Source organism: Symphalangus syndactylus, chromosome 1 (genome assembly GCF_028878055.3).
Source record: "Symphalangus syndactylus isolate Jambi chromosome 1, NHGRI_mSymSyn1-v2.1_pri, whole genome shotgun sequence".
Taxonomy (NCBI): domain Eukaryota; kingdom Metazoa; phylum Chordata; class Mammalia; order Primates; family Hylobatidae; genus Symphalangus; species Symphalangus syndactylus.
The window spans coordinates 142,791,868-142,809,490 of record NC_072423.2 but is presented as its reverse complement, the minus strand read 5'-3'; the positions used below and the strand labels follow the sequence as shown (position 1 = coordinate 142,809,490).

Here is a 17,623-nt window from a genome sequence, read left to right as displayed (position 1 = left end):
TAATAAGAAATTCAAAAAGACATCAAAGTAGCTTCCACAATCTTTAACTAGTCAATGGCAAGGGGGTACTGCAGACAGGTTTAAAATCAGCAAACCTGGCTGGTAGGCAGTGTCCTTAGAAGAGTTTTAAGTGAAAAAGGACGCGATAAAATATGACTTTTAGTAAGATTAATATGACCACAGAAGGAGGCTTATGTAAATACACTTGGAGCAGAGTTCTGGTACACTTTATCTTCATTAGCTTGGAAAATCCAGATGGTCCATTCAGCTCTGCTCTGAGGGGTAGGGCAGGCCCTTTCCCATTGTAATATGAACCGTGGATTCCTGGAAATATTTTTATATTTCTAGCACTAAACACATCCTGGAATATGGTAAATGCTCAATAAAAATGAGCTAATAAATGAATGAAAGAAAAGCTTGTTACCAAGCCAGACCATGAGCTGGTAGTTAAAACAAACAAAACATCAAGTATGGCTAATAATGAACTAATATAAACCTTAGAAACTGAATCAAAGTACGTGTCCTACTAAATGAGACTCAATTATGTCAGCTTCCTACATGAAGTGTAAAACCCCGTGTATTGCATTTCTGCCTCATTTATACGATACGCTCTCACAGGGCAAGGTCTCACACCTGCCCCCCAAACTTGGAGTACTATTCAAAGACAAATATTTATCACATTATTTTACAAAGTACTTTTTCCCAAGGACAAAGCACTATCAAGATGATTACCTGAGACAATTTTGTTGTAGTGGCAGGCAGAAGTGGGCGGCTAAACTTCTTCTGAGAGCCGATTGCTGCTGGAAATGGTGGTGCAGAAAATACAGCTGCCACACAATTGATTTTGTTTATCCACCCTTGCATTTCCTCTGGGCTCCTATGAGAAATAGATATGTTTATATTAGGATATTGCTATGTCTAAGTAGCATCACACTTTGCCTATTTCACCTTACTGATTTGCAATGGCATGTGAAAATCATTTACTCTTCCTGGTACAACTAATCCTTGACAAAACTTCATTAGAGATGAATATTGTCATTCAACGATCACCAAAGAAGCTATGATCATCACAGTGCAAGACTGTGAATCTCTCCCTGGGAAACAGAAGGGAAAAAAGAGAAACACTTGACGATAAATATTTATTAAACCCCTACTTTCTGTTTGATACGAGGCTAGGCCAAAAATTAATCATAAAATTTACTCATCTCTTTTAATTGTACCGTTTAATTTTAAAATCTAACTGAGGAATGTATTGGTAGAGGGAAGGTAAAAGGATTTATCTACTTTGGAAAACAGTTGACAGGTTCTTCAAAAGTTAACTGTGCATTTATCATACGTCCCAGCAATTCTACTCCTAAGTAACTATCCAAGAGAAATAAAAACATACAGATAGGCCGGACATGGTGGCTCATGCCTGTAATCCCAGCACTTTGGGAAGCCAAGGTGGGCAGATCACCTGAGGTCAGGAGTTCAAGACCAGCCTGGCCAACGTGGTGAAACCGCATCTCTACTAAAAATACAAAAATTAGCCAGGCGTGGTGGTGTGCACTTGTAGTCCCAGCTACTTGGGAGGCTGAGGCAGGAGAATCACTTGTACCTGGGAGGCAGAGGTTACAGTGAGCAGAGATCACGCCACTGCACTCCATGCTAGGGTGGCAAAGTGAGACTCCATCTCAAAAGAAAACATATAGATACACAAAGATTTGTATGTTAGTGTTTATAGCATCATCATTCCTAAGAGTCAAAAAAAGGAAACAATCCAAATTGTCCAGTAAATGGATAAACAAAATGCAGTAAATGCACACAACTGAATAGTATTTAGCAATAAAGTACTGTCACACACTACAAGATGGATAAAATTCCAAAGCTTTATGTTAAATAAGAGAAGCCAGACACAAAAACCCACATCATGTATTAGTCTGTTTATATGAAATGTCCAGAAAGGGCAATACTGTAGAGGCAGAAAGTAGATCAGTAGGTGCCTGGGGCTGGAGGTGAGCATGGGAGTGACTACAAAATGCGCACGGGGATCTCTTTGGAGTGATGCAAATGTTTCAAAGATGGACTGTGGTGATGGCTGAGCCATTCTGTAAATAGGCTAAGAAAATCATTGAAATGTACATTTAAAACTGGTGATATTTTATAGTATGTGAAGCATACCTCAATAAGACTATTTAAAAAACCCACCTGAGAGGAGGTGAAAATCATCTGATGTGATCGTATTTTTAAATTACGTGTCATTATATCCAGAAAGCCCAAGATTCACAGCACTTAATAAATATTTGTAAACTCATAAATGAATGGTAGAAATGATCATGAATCAGGACAGATTATTTACCATACACGTAATCAATAAACAAAAAGTAAAAAAAAAGTCAGCCAAAGTCATTTCCTTCATCAATTACTCTGACAGAAACCATACTAACTAACCTGAGACCACTCTAAATGACAGCTCCTCACAGCACCCTCTCTAGGCTCATCTCTCTGGCTCCATTATTATTTCAATGGACTGTTTTTTGCATCAATTCTGTCCAAAGTAATTAGATCTCCTTAGTTATTACATCTGGTATTTTTGATTTAAAAAATCAGGGAACAGAATAATTTGAAAGTTTCTTTATGCCTAATAGCTGTAATTACACACCCAGCTATGGGTCCCTGTGTGATGTTAACTGTCTCATTCCTACACTCAAAAACCCCAGGCAAGTTGTTTCCTTACAACTTCCTCCTAAAACTGGCAATTCATCCCATTTCCTTGCTCACAGTAGAATGACATCTTTTCCTTCTAGTATAATCATGGACTACTAGAGCTCGGAAAGGAAACAGAAAAATAAACACCTACATTTATTGAACAGTTCCTATGGGCCAGGCACTGTGTGAGGTATTATATACACTTATCTCACTGACTCCTCACTAGAATTCTGTAAGATAAACATTTTTCCCTACACTAGTGACGAGCTGAGGTTCAGAGGTTAAACTCTGTGCTAGGAGAAAGAGCTAGAGCAACGGTGTTATCCAGGTCTATTTTACTCATTTTGCGATAGAACTTGTCTACTAAAACCCTCATATTTAATTGATGAGGATACTGAATTCTATAGATGGTAAGTGGCTAACTAAAAGTCAAAGGGCTACTTTGTAACAGGCAAAAACGTAAATCCTGGGTTTCTTTTTTTATTTTAATCTTCTTAGGCAGTTATCTCTCTAATGTAAGCAGTTCATGACTTAGATTCCAACTCAAAAAATTTCCCCTGCAGAGCTTGATTTTATTCCTTGGTATAAAGTGGTACTAAGTGAACTAAAACACAGAATCAAATAAAAACCAACAAAACATACTGAGTTTGAAAAAGCAAGACCCTCCAGTCGGCAGTTTTAAGTTTAAACACGTTTGGTTTCTTCTCATAGTCCGTGGCCTTGGATGCCAATGCGTGGTGCACACTCACAGCGTTTTTCAAGTCCTCTTCAGACAAGGCCTTTTCTGGCTTGTATTCATCCTATAGATAGACATAAAGAAAATAAAGGCAAAAATCATGATCAGAATTCGACTTAATTTTTTAAAAGCAAAAACTAAAAAAACAGTTTTTAGAAAATCCAAGTAAGTGAATGAAAAAAATGAAATGAATGGTGAGTAAAAACAATCTTATAAATGTTTTGGAACGTCATGTTGTTTGAAAAACTTGCTGAGAATGAGAAAATACATCTACCCAAGGCATTTTTTTAAAAATCAGTTTTTTAAAAAAACTGATATACAATAATTGAGGTAAATAGCTAAGTAAGGCCAAAGGCAGAAATATCTATCGTACACATTTTATAATGAACAGAAATGAGACTTGGACCAATAGTGTCATTTGGTTTCAGGATTAAATGGATAAAAGCAAAACCTTACAGGTAACTGTCAACAGAATTATACTGAGGGTAAAAACAATGCCATTGTGTTCTTTGCTCTAAAGATATTACATGTTCCTGTTACTTTCTGTTTAGACTAATATTATCAAAAGAAAAATGAATAGTAAAATAAAATAATTACTCCAGCTCTTCTGCTGAAAGAAAAGAGGAAAATCAATAATCAAGTGAAAGCTTAGCTTGTTATCAAAAATTGAAAAATAGGTAAATGCATATGCTACAAACTGTTAGATATTTTCTAGAGTTTAAGGCCCCTCTTCCTCCTTGCCATATTTTATCAAAAACAAGATAAACATGCATTCTGTAGAACACACACACGCACCCCCAAACACACACATCACATCACCTTCTAATTAGTAGTAAAAGCCTAAAGAAAGATACTGTCTGTTTTCTTATCAGTCTGCTTTTACCAATTTTCAGAAAAACAATGATAGTCCTGCATACTTCCCCTCCCTTTCATTTATCTCCTCCACAAACCAAGCAGTTCAAATGTACTACTGCCATCAATTCAAATTGAGTCAAAAATAATCCTTCATGTGACAATGGTATGAGGCAAAGGTTTTCCCTCTACAATATGATGTAAATACCAGCTGTAATATAAAGAATATCCACATTTATAATATTAAACGACAAAACTGTCACTTTGGAATTGCAACAAATCTTACTTCATTAAGCCTCCGAGGTTAAGAAGTGGTATTGACAATGACAGTCTTCTAGAGTGGTACAATGAATAAAGGAGAATTTAAAAAATAAATACAAGATATTTATATGTACCTGTTACTAATTCCCACTAATTCATAAAACTATAATCTAGTTACATTTTAAGATCTGTCTTGTCATTTTTTAAATGAGATTTTTCTCAGTAATTTGGCATTCTAAATATTCAAAAATCTCTTTCCAGGGAAATTTTCATCAGAGTAGGAATTTCAACTAGAGGTAGCATGACTACAAAACCCCTCCGGCCTTATAATTATGCTATAACAGAACCCTGCACATCTGGCTCTCCACGCCATGTAACTTAGATTCCAGACAGAAACATGAGGTAGGTAAATAACTGGAATAAGGAGAAATGATGAGGGATAAAATCACTCTAGGGAATTTATATGCCATCTCCATTTCCATACATACTGATCCCCTAACACACCTAATGATTGAGTTTGCACAAAGGTTAGCCTAGAAATTTGTGTGTACTTTTTTTTTTTATATTCTAGGTCCATGATTTAAGCTTTTATCTTAATTCCTCTTCCCTATTTTCTTTGAATTAATATTTTGTTGCTGTTTGAATTTCTTAACATGATTACCTAGTTCTTTTGTTTTCCATATTTCTTCTTTGGTTAAGAAAGAATTTAAGGTTACAATTTTTCCTCTGAGTATGGGTTACACTGCATAGCAGAGTTTGGGAATGAAGAGTATTTTTTCATTTCTTGATAGTTTGTAGTTTTAATTTTTTATCTCTTCTTTAATCTTTGTAATATCAAATAATGTGCTTCTCAAATTTAAGGTGAAGTTTTAGTTATATATTATTAGATATTCATAATTTTATTGCCTTATGACCAGAGAATATGGTCTAGAAAATCTATTTTCCCCAAATTTGGTAAGGTTTTTCTTGTGGCCAATCACGTTTGATTTTTGTTAATGTTCCATAAACATACAAAAAATTTATTCTGTGAGGTATGAATGTGTATTTATATTCAAGTTTAATGACTCAGTTCCTCTGCCCTTACATCATTTTTTCTACTAGTTTATCCCCTTCAGACAAGTATATTAATCTTTTCCACTTCAATTTCTTGTTGCATTTCTGATAACTTTTCTAAATATTTTAGTTGCTATGTTGTCTGGTGCATTTAGGTTTATAACTATCATCTTCCTTATAACTATGTGCCACTTATTACTTAAAATGTTCTTCTTTATCCTGTTTAATGCTTAGTCATATAAGATGGAAATTTAAAAGAGTCTTTCTTTTACGAAAATGCTCTATTTATCTATTCTTCACCCACATCAACAAGATAAGACTTTGAAAAATGTTTTGTTCTGCAATCTTACCAAAATTATCTTGTGTTATGCATTTTCTGTTTCAAGAACCCTTATTTTGAATTTAGATTATACATTCTAAGTCCCTCATAGATTTAACTGCATCTATGTTTCCTTGCTCATCTGCTTCTTTCTTTTTTCCATCCTGACCTCTCTCCTCTCACACCTTTGCTATTTTCTCTTCTCTCAAGTATTTTCTCTAGGTAGGTGGTATACTGTTTTATCCTTATCCTCAAGTATCTTTCATTTCTCTCATAGGTACAGAACTGGATATAGAACATATGGCTGCAGTCTTCTTCATGTGTTTTACTTATTGTCTGGAGATGCTATTCTACCATCTTCTAGCTTCCAGTTTAATGCAAGTCCAATGCCAATCTAATTACTTTCTCTTTTTCTTGTTTTTTCTCTTAGGAACCACATATGGGTTTTCCTTTAATCTTAGGATTCAGGATTTTTTGCTAGGCTATGCCTTACTTTTCTTATCCATCCATTTAGTCTGAAACTAAAAAGTCCCACCCTTATTCTCCCTTATGTGACCATTCACTTGGGTTGATAATTGCTGACAAAAGTAATAAACATAGTTGTGCAGACTGTAGCCAAGACAGATTTAAGGTTTCCAGCTATGGTTGCATCCAGTGCCAACCTACAATTCTTTTACATCCCTATGATTTTTGAAATTCTTCCTTGGCTTTTTGTTACAATACTCTCCTGGTCTCTCTCCTACCTCTCTGATCATTATTTTGCTATCTCTTCTTCCTGCCCTTCTATGTAACCGTTGGGATGGTTTCAACTCCAGATATGTATCACAATGTCTAACAAACTGCTATAGGTGAATAGGAAACACAAAACCAATTGGTAGCTATTACTGTTGAACGACTTAGACTGTCTCATTTGGAGCCACTATAAATATTCTTCGAGTATATTATCTGCTGATATCTTCATTTAAAACCAAGCTCAAAGGATGATATTCTTATGCTGTTCTTAAAAATGCAAAAAAAAAAAATTTTAATGCAACCTTTATTACAGACCTAGGAAAAAAGCTAACAGTAATTGTCACCTTGGAAGAACTGCATCACTATTTTAAAAGAGGACTCTATTCCAAGGTAGTTTCCTAAACTCTAAGGTAAACTGCCTGATTACCTTATACTGGAAGGAAAACACTACATAGGGCATCAGTGGAAGACAGGATCTATTTAATTAGGGCTAAACTGAAGTTGAAAAATTTTAAGTCTAGGAAGCTTCCACTTTTCTAGTTGATAATACAATTTTACCATTTTTTCTTAAAAAGGCAAAATACAAACCTTAAAATATTTTCAGCATTCTGAATTCCCACTAGAAAATAAACCTCCAACTACACACACACACACACACACACACACACACACACACACACAAAGGGCAAAACCAAGCGTAGAGTGGAAACATTAGGGTTGACAACTGCATTAAAAAAATGACTTTATCCTACCAAGTTCATTCTGACATCTTTATTTTTCACTAAAGGAGAGGACAGTGTTTAAATGGTAGAATTGGGCAGGAAGAAATAAGGGATAAATTATCATAATCAAACCATTTCAAATCAAGGACTATTTGCTGTGCAAACTAAATGTGAAACAGTGAGCAAGATAAATCCAATCAATAAATTTTCTGTGAGAAAAGAAAATGCTCCACGACATCTAATTACTATCCATTTTCTCAAATAAATCAGAGGTGAAAATGATGACTAAAAACATGTTACTCTCTTGTGTTCCCTGCAATCTACATCGTTTTATGTAATAGGATTCATTAGAGCACTCCACCAACCCAATATGCACCAACAATGTGATTTCACAATGCTATTTATTTTAAATTCATTTAAAGCATGAAATAAAAAGCTTTTTTCCCTGAGAAGCTTGTTAATTAAACCTCTTGTGAAGTTGAATCTTAACACACTAACAAAAATCATCTACATATGTACAAAAAATTGGCATCAAGTCTGAAAAATTGTACTTTCAGGTAATATAAACTACAATTTGGAAAATGACCAAATTGTAATTAAAATTCTTATCAATTTAAAAAGCATATTCAAGACTCCAGTTTTCAATATATTATTTACTTCTTGCCTCATTAAATAGGTAAAATAGCTACCTGTAATTAAAACAATTTTAAACAAAGTTGAAACGGTCTTGATTTCCACTGAGAGAACATAAAAAGGGAAAGCGAGACCATATTGTTACTTGGAGCTACGTGGAAATTAATAAAAATGTTAGTAATTAAAGCAAGCTGGGTCCTAAATTGTCTATTAATTCATGGTTTTGAAAATGGCATTAAAAATGTTTTTCATAACTTGATGAATATATTTTTTAGAAAAATGCTAAGTATGTCTGATTAGGTGTCTTTCTAAAACTCATTCAGCTTCGTCCTAATAGCTATTTCAACATGTAAAAGAGCACAGAACCAGCAGATTCACAAAAGGAAATAAAAACGCCATGAGCTCACAAGAAAGCAGAATGAGTGACAGGAGACCAGGCCAGAGATGGGCCTGCTCCAGGTGCCACAGTCTTGGGCACATCAGCTCCAGACTGATTGCTGTCATCACAGTCTGGGAGGCCTTGAATCTTCAGTGGCTTCCTTCTGTGCCTGAACCAAGCCCTCCCCTGATTCGACCCATACTTCTAACACTGCAGAAACTGCTTTTCCAATTAAACTTTTGAAAAACCTATTGGTTGAGCCTAGGAGGTCAAAGCTGCAGTGAACTCTGATCGCACCACTGCATTCCAGCCTGGGTGAAAGAGTGAGAACCTGTGTCAAAAAACAAACAAAAAAACAAGCCCCCAAAACAAAACACAAACAAACAAAAACCCCTTATAGGCAGCTGGAACAAAATGTCTCTTCCGAGTAAGCCAGAGAATAAAGATGATTCTGCACCAAGGACACAGTTCCTGATCTGTGATAGCAAATGTACGTTTTAGATAACAAACTGGTTTTTCACTTCTAAAGACAGAGTAAAAGTAAATAAATTCAGGTTTGAACAGTTGTTTTCTAGACCCTAAAGATAAAAAAAATTAGAGATTCTTGAGAGCCTGGTCTGCAGACTACAAAAATCAAGAGGTGAACTCTAAGTGATTCACTGCCATGCACTAACCAGCCACCTACACCCATCGCTCTTAACCATTCCATCAATCATCTCTAGGGCAGTTCAGTTTTGTAACAACCAGAACTGGAACAAGAATAACATCACAAGCCTTATAAAAATACTTTCAGGAGAGAAGCATAGACTGGCAGGGACAGACACAAAGCCCATGACAGAAACTGAGAGAGAACTTTTGAAGCTTAGTGATAGCAAAGGTTTGTCAAAGCACTTGGCTAGCAGATGACTCACTCTGTAATGAAGTGGATATGAAGTTACTATCCAAATGTCAACAATGATGGATCATCAGAACCAACAGGAATTGAATCATTTTAACGTCAATTAAAATGCACATTCAACTCATAGCAATTTCTAATTTTTAAAGCACATATGAACTATGAGTATTACATTAAAATAATATTTGTCTTTTCTTCCATGAACGCTTTACATTCCCATAGTAATAATTAACTACCAATAAGGCACACATCTTTTAGGTACTCTTGGGCTCAGGGGTACTGCAAGTACTAGAAAAAACACAGATAGGAGTGTGCTCTTACTTAGCTATAAAACAGACAAAAAGACTGTACCATAAAAGTCCTATTATGCCAGATCATGACTGATACCTGGACTCTGGAACAGTTTTGAAATGTGCAAATATTTAAATCAGCCCCTATGCTGGTGTTGTACATCACAAGCTCTATCTCAGAGAGTTATAGAAACTAGAAAGAAGTATTCACCCAAATTTACTCCATTCACCCTGTATTTTCTCCAACCTTCACCTATACACTTGGTTTATATCATGTTAACGGGTGCTTTTTCACGAGGTGATTTTAAGAGTCCACTAGCCATTCATTGCATAATACTGGTCTTCTCGCCCACACTGTCAGGACAAGTGTTTTCAGGGACCAGATGCTATGTTTATTTCTCACATAGCTCCCAACATGACATTTTGTAAAGGGATCTGACATTACTATCCTGATACTCTGTGGATTTACTCTTTGCTTGAAAGTGAAATGCATATGTGACTAAGTAACATTAAGGAAGGGGCCAGAAAGGAAAATGAGGCAAATGGTGATGAGGCAGATTGTGTGTAACCCAGAGAAGCAAAACAAGAGCTCTGGATAATATAAGAAACTGTCTGAGGGAAAGGAACAAAGACAAGGACTTACCTTACTTTAGAGTTAAATCAATAACAGGAAAGAAAAGAGATTCAACGGAAATGAGACAGACACCGGGTACTTGTTATTTTCAAAAGTCACAGGAAGGGGAATATGAGAAAAAGAGGAGTGGAGTGGATCAAACTGGAAACTTCTGGGTGAGCTTCTCGAGTGTAGTTGTCTATGTCCTCTCTGCCTCTGCATCCTCAACTCTCCAATCTGAAACTGCATTATTGATAATTTCCTACTTGCTAAATTGACGTGGCGCTCTCCAATTCCCTATCTTACCTTTTCATGACAGGGCACATTTCAAACATCTCTTAACGTCTGTGGTACCAGTTTTCTCTCTGGCTTAGTTTTCTTCCTAGCTGTCTGGCCACATCGCACAGGCTCCTCCTCCTGTCTCTTCCTCCCAGGGCACATATGAGTATCTGGTCCACTGGCTCTGTCCTCCATCTTCTCCTCACTCTTGGAGTGACATCATCTACTTGCATGGCTTAAATCATTAATTCTTTGTTAATGACTGTTCAGATCTGCATTTCTGGCCCCTTCATTGGCTCCAGATCACAGTATGCATAATTGCTTACTGGACACATCCATTTATTATTCCACACACTCTGAATTCAAAACCTCAAACTAAAGTCTCCAAGTAGAACTATGTTTCTCCCTCCATCTTACTCCTGCCCTCGTTCAAGTTAATCTGGTCTCTATGTCATTGATAGAACCTGTTTCCAAGTCATTCTCTATCCTGCAGCCAGACTGATCTTTTTTTTTTTGAGACAGAGTTTTTGCTCTGTCACCCAGGCTGGAGTGCAGTAGCAAGACCTCGGCTCACTGCAACCTCCGCCTCCTGGGTTCAAGTATTTCTCCTGCCTCAGACTCCTGAGTAGCTAGGATTACAGGCACGTACCACCACGCCTGGCTAATTGTTGCATTTTTAGTAGAGATGGGGTTTCACCATGTTGGTCAGGCTGGTCTTGAACTCCTGACCTCATGATCCACCTGCCTCAGCCTCCCAAAGTGCTGGGATTACAAGCGTGAGCCACCGCAACCAGCCCAGACTGATCTTTTTAAAATATAAATATAGATGCTGTGCGTGGTGGCTCATGCCTATAATCCCTGCAGTTTGGGAGGCCACGGCAGGAGGATTGCTTAAGTTGAGGAATTCAAGACCAGCCTGGGTAACAAAGTGAGATCCCGTCTCTAAAAATAATAGAAAAACTACCCAGGTGTGGTGCTGCATGCCTGTGGTCCCAGCTACTCAGGGGGATGAAGTTGGAGGACTGCTTGATCCTGGGTGGGGTCAAGGCTGCAGTGAACTGAGACCCCACCATTGCACTCCAGCTTGGGTAACAGAGTGAGACCTAGTTTCAAAAAAATAAGTAAAATAATCATGTCACTTCCCATTTAAAACACATGATAGCGCCAACTGGTCTAAGATAAAGTCTCAACTCTGTAACATGGTTTTCTAGGCTCTTCTGCCTCAAACACCACTGAACCTGCAGTTCCCCATACATGCTGCATCACATCTAAGTATCCATACAGGTTTGTCTCTGAGTTCCCTTACATGACTAACTTCTATTTCTGTTTTTTTTTTTTTTCTCAAATGTTTATTTTATGTACAAAGAACTATCATGGTTTTTCACTGAGTAGATGCCTTGGATAATCCTTTGAAGGAAGATCGTTTAGTCCAACTTAATGAAACCGATATCCTTCGCGTACTGACGGAAACACTGGCGGCACATTGAGGCCGTATTTCCGGATCAGACCGTGCCGGTTTGAACAAACGCGACAAGAGCGAGAACCCTGGCCGAATTTACGCGGGTGGCTCCAGTACAGCTGCTGATGACCAATCTTGCTCTCAGCAGTGCAACGAGGTAAAAGGAAGAATCTATTTCTGTTTTTAAGCGTGGGGTTAGATATCACTTTTTTCATGAACTCTTTCATGAGCTTCCCTTCTCTTGCTCAGGTTAAGTGCCCTTCCAGACGTGTTTCCATAGCACCCTCCTCTCTTTGTAGTATTTCTCAAATTGCACCGAATTGGCCTTTTATTTGTTAATTTCTTCAGAATGAAGAAGAAGTCTCCTTTGGGCACTGTATCTTGCTCACAATCATATCTCTAGTGTACAACATTCCAAAAAAACGGGCAAAGTCCTAATCTTATATATGCACTCATTATTGACTTGCTTCCTATGTAAATTTATGGCCCTCTGTATCAGAAAGGTAGTTACTAGCCAAAGTTCAGCTGATACTGGATACTTGAGCCATATTTTAAGTGTCAATCTGAGAGATATAAAACAGGATGCCAACAATTCCACATACTTCATGGTATCTGGGAACAATAGACCTGAAAAAGGTCTATGTTAGAAAATCTCAAAGTTTACTTACTCAAATAATAGAAGATACAAGACATATTCCAGTGAAAGAATGGAAAGTCTCACATTCCAGTGAAAGAGTGGCTGGAGCCAGGCAAGTGCAATCAGAGAAAGGGCAAAGCCATCACTCTTTACTCAAGTCAGAGGCTGAAGGAAAGTTAATGCACAGTTGCTGTGCAGTGGCCAAGTTAGTTGAAGCTGGGTGAAGCCATAACAGTTAGAGACCTCTCCCCACAATAGCATTTTAAACTCCAGTAACTACAAGGGTCTCACACTAGAGCATTCATATTTACTTAAGAAGAGACTAATGGAAAAAATACTAGCTTGGCTAGTACCATCCTTACAATACTGAGTAGGTTAATCAACTTTAGAACGCCAGCTTTTCAATTTAAAAAATGGGAGCAGTATCCTCCTATGAGGTTGTGAAGCTCAGATGCAAGACATAACCTACAAACTATTATACTAACAAACCAGTCTTATTTCTGGCTAAATGGCCAAAGAAGCAAGTTGGCTCAGGCAATCTGCCAAGCCATTTCCTACATTTGTGATATATAATGCTCTGATCTGGGAGTGGTTATTCTTTTAGATATGAAATATACAGAAATGCTCTGCAAGGCTATGTGGGCTTTCTTTAACACAGGAATACGGCTCTTAAATCTCTCTTCAAAAAGGTAGGGGGCTTCTTGTGCTTATTTGTTTCATGTTTTTGCCACATGGAATGGGTATATAGAGCCTATGACTTATTTTTTCATAAAGGGAGTATCTAAATCTCCAGGGTTGAGGTAGTGAGAGGGAGAGGGAGAGGAGGCATGTGTCTGATCTTTGGTAAAATTCCTCTAACTAGAAGACAAGTATGTAGAAGTCATGTCATATATATAATTAACGTCTATGGGAATGAGGAACGGGGTGATATGGCATTTTTGACCAGTGTTTATGCCACGTTGCTAGCTCCAGAACACGAAGCCCTCTGCCTTGCCTAGCACTAGTGCTAGGAGGATTTATGGAGGCATTTGTCTCCTATCTGAAGTGGAAACAAAGGTAGAAGAAATTACTTATTTTTCAATAAAGGTATCAGGAAAAGCAAGGGCCTTTATTTGGATGCTTGAGACAGCCTAACTCTTAATTCATACACAGACTGTTATAGGAAAATTGTGAAAAGGTAGGAAAATAAGGTCTGAATAAAGCCAATCACTTTATTTTTATTTTATTTTTGAGACAGGGTCTCACGCTGTCGCCCAGGCCAGAGTGCAATGATCCTATCTTGACTCACTGTAACCTCTCCCTCCTGGGCTCAATCAATCCTCCTGCCTCAGCATCCTGAGTAGCTGGGACCACAGGAAAGCACCATCATGTCTGGCTAATTTTTGTATTTTTTGTAGAGATGGGGTTTTGACATGTTGCCCAGGCTGGTCTTGAACTCTTGGGCTTAAGCAATCTACCCACCTCAGCATCCCAAAGTGCTGGGATTACAGGTGTGAGCCACTGTGCCCAACCACACCAGACACTTTATTCCTTATGAGATGACTAATAATCAGGAAAGGACTAAAAGAAAAAAATACTCTTATTTCTTATAAGAATCGTGACGAAGGGAACCAATTATTTACTATTAACCTACTGTGCGACAGGTGTTTTCACGTATTTAATCATTTCTTTATATCAACCTTGCAACATCATTTCCCCTCATTTTACAGATCAATGAGTTGAGGTTCCTAGAGGATAATTAACTGCTCCAAATCAGCAATTAGTTAAGTGACAGACTTGGAGTTTGACAAGGCATGTCTACTTCCTGGAGTATGACTCTGCATACTCTTCAAGGTGTGACTCTTCTTTTGGAAGAGGCTTTTAGTGCTCTTCCAAGAGCTGTATTTTCTTAGGGGGATCTGAGGAAGCTGGGGACAGCGATCCCCAGCCTAACAAAGCTCTTACTTTAATACCTAAGAGGCTGCCGACACTGTGCACATGTGTTCAGGAGGCATGCAACATATGGCGGTATAAACACAGAGCGGCCATAACCTTAAGAGGCATGAGATATTATTTATTAAAGCTTCAACTTCCCATAGGAGTGGCCAAAAACCTTTGCAACAAGCCACTTTGGCTGGGATGGGAGTAGTGAAAGAGGTTGTGTGAATAGAGACTGTGAGGACTTGGCACTCTCTCCTGTGTAATTTCAGCTGTGACTAGTTTTCCTTCTGATGACTATTGTGACTTTTTTTGTTTATTTGTTTTTCGGAGGGGAAAGCCTTTACTGTTACTCTCCATTTGTAATGAGGAAACGCGAAATGAATTATTCTTGAATTGTTCTATATGGGTAAAAATCAGTATATGCTATTAGATAGTTGAGAAGTCTTGATGAAAGGCTTAAAGTAACTGATGAGCAACTCACAATGAAATGAGACCCTAAACAGACCGTTATTCCAGGGGCTGGGGGCAGTGGTTTGTGTAGGTGTGTGGTATATATGTGTTTACAGTGAAGGAAAGGTGGTCTTTAAAGCCAGCCATTATGGACTTATGGAATGGCTGGAATTGCCAGCCATTACGATTTCTTTCAAAGACCAATTTGATTCATTTAATCAGGAAAGCAGAGGCCCTGTTTCCTTCTGTCTCAGGCAATACTACCCCCCTCATTTATCCCCAAGGCCAAGACACTGGCAGCCGCAGGAGGGAAAATGGAGGGCACTCAGGAGGGAAGTTAACTGCAGGCCCTCGGACAGGAATCCTTGATGCTGAGAAATGTATATGAGGGAGAAAGGCGTGGAGAAAGAGAGAATGGATGTAGAACCTGAGTGTGCTAGTGAGGCCCTCAAGGACAGATGCTGGATCCTGGGATCTTTGCATCCCCACGTCTGGCAAAGCCCCTGTTACAAAGGAGGCCAAATGAGTGAGCCTTTGTCAAACTGAATGATACTAACTTTGGGCCAGGGCTTTTTCTTCTCTCTCCTCACCCGAATAGTGGGGGATTGGCTGCAGAAGGGAAGAAGAAGGAGGAGAGACATTTCTGCTATACTGGAATCCCAGGAGTGTAAATATTGGCATCCTAAGAGCACAGAAGGGAGAACAATATCGCACTCCGAGGGCACATGCCCCACACAGGTCCTGTGAGGAGGGCTGCTTAGCATAGGGGACACTATGCCATCTGAGTCCTTTGAGTACCTGAGTATAGGTGGGAGCGGCAGTGACCTCTCACTCAAAGAGCCTGAAATTCCTTGAGGGAAGAAAACAGTTCTTTTGTAAATGGGACACTTTTATGACATTGTGATACCATCTCTTTAATTTTCGTGACACCTTCATCATTTGAAACATAATTTTTTCGTCATCTTTCTACCGCTTGCTACTCCCCCTCCAGCCTATAATGCAAATGTAAAAAGCAGTTTGCAATTCTTTGAATATGCCACATTGTCTCAAATCTGCTATTTTCACCCTTCTCTGGCTAAAATGCTTTCTTTCGCCTGCCTGCCTGGCAAACTCCTGCTTATCTTTCAGGCATCAGTTCAAGTCATGTTAATTCCTCAGGGAGGCATCCTCTGACCTTTGCAAGTATGCTTCGGTGGCCTTCTTCAGTAAGATTTTTCCACGCCTCTATTAGTTCATCTCATTGCTTAGTGAATGCTCAATTTATCTGTTTTCCTCCTGTTTTGTGAGCTCTGTGTAGACAGGGATTGTATCTTAGTCATCTTTGGAAGCCTAGAATTTTGCACAGTACCTGATGTGATAAATAGCTTTGGGAGGATATAAAACCCAAACTGTATAAACCCCAAACCACCTTGTAATCATACAATTCACTTTTTGTGTAGCATCTGCTATCACGTGCTGGTAGATTAGGCTTCCAACCAGGGGGATGGATTAACCAGCAGTGGGAGACATTAGTAACCCCCTGTAGGATGCACGCATCACCAGGATTAGCACTTAACACATGCTACAACCTGGGCAAGGGGAAGAAGTTTAACTACCTACTACTCTTGTTTCTGGTGGATGGCTCAATACCCCAAAGGACGCTCTGATGCAAAGGTCTGCTCAGCAGCAGGCAGTACCCTATTAACCTAACAGGGAGTGGCATTTCCAGATGTAGATGCCCATAAGGTCTTCCTTCTTGTACGGTCTACCTACTTTTTTAGTTTTTAGTTCTACAAATTAGGAAGAAACTACAGAATCAGGTAGAAGCTACACAGTCAGGTAGATATAGCTAAACAAGACCCAGAACTATGATGTTTAAGCTTCTATTGACTGAGGAATTAGTCTCTAGGATCTGTGCAAGGTTTCTAGCAACATATACTAGTTCTGATTTTTTAAAAAAGAGTATTAACAATAAGAAGAGAGTGGAGACTGGTTATTAAACATGGCCACCCTTTTGCAGGCTTATTCTCATTGTAAGTAGATAGCTTACAGCTATGCGAGCATTATTTATTTATTTATTTATTTATTTATTTATTTATTTATTTATTTTTGAGACGGAGTCTCGCTCTGTCGCGCAGGCTGGAGTGCAGTGGCGCAATCTCGGCTCACTGCAAGCTCCGCCTCCCGGGTTCACGCCATTCTCCTGCCTCAGCCTCTCTGAGTAGCTGGGACTACAGGCGCCCGAGCATTCTTATGATTTAACTGAAATAGCAACCTGAACAATAGCCCATGATTCTACTTTTCACTCTTCATAAATGTATAATTGCCTTAGTGCCAGGCTTTTCTCTTTACAAAAGCAATTTCACCCAACTTTCCCCAAATGCACATTTGCCACACTCCAGAGCTATCATAAATCTGGAGAAGCAACCTTCTTGGAGCTCTAATCCAAGCTGATGCTGAAGCTTCAAGGTTTACAAAGTTGTTCCCTTGTCAATACTAACCCATTCTCTATCTCGATGACTCAAACTCCCAATACATTTATCTGAGGGAGAGGACAGTGATGTAGGAAAAGCTGGTACCTTTGAAACAGCATCTCTCTTGGCGTCACTCCTCTCAAATGCTGAATGTGAGAATAGTTTTCTCTTCCCAGGCCCACCCTGAGATGGAGTGGGTGGAAATCCGGTGGCTAGGTATTCAGAGAAACGGTTTTCCCAAAGGCAGCTAAG

The 17,623-nt window shown here is 38.6% G+C and overlaps 1 protein-coding gene and 1 pseudogene across 14 annotated transcripts in view; both read right to left on the bottom strand.

Moving 5' to 3' along the window:
* PSD3 (pleckstrin and Sec7 domain containing 3) overlaps nucleotides 1-17,623 on the bottom strand; it is a 555,378-nt gene that overhangs the window by 40,982 nt on the left and 496,773 nt on the right. For all 14 annotated transcript variants that reach the window (XM_055286530.2, XM_055286538.2, XM_055286547.2 and 11 more), the window contains 2 exons: nucleotides 3,331-3,488; nucleotides 733-877 (listed from right to left, as the gene is read on the bottom strand). In XM_055286530.2, coding sequence (XP_055142505.2) covers nucleotides 733-877; nucleotides 3,331-3,488 — 303 coding nt within the window. The remainder of the gene's footprint in view (nucleotides 1-732; nucleotides 878-3,330; nucleotides 3,489-17,623) is intronic.
* LOC129486575 (small ribosomal subunit protein uS14-like) lies at nucleotides 11,780-12,432 on the bottom strand (annotated as a pseudogene).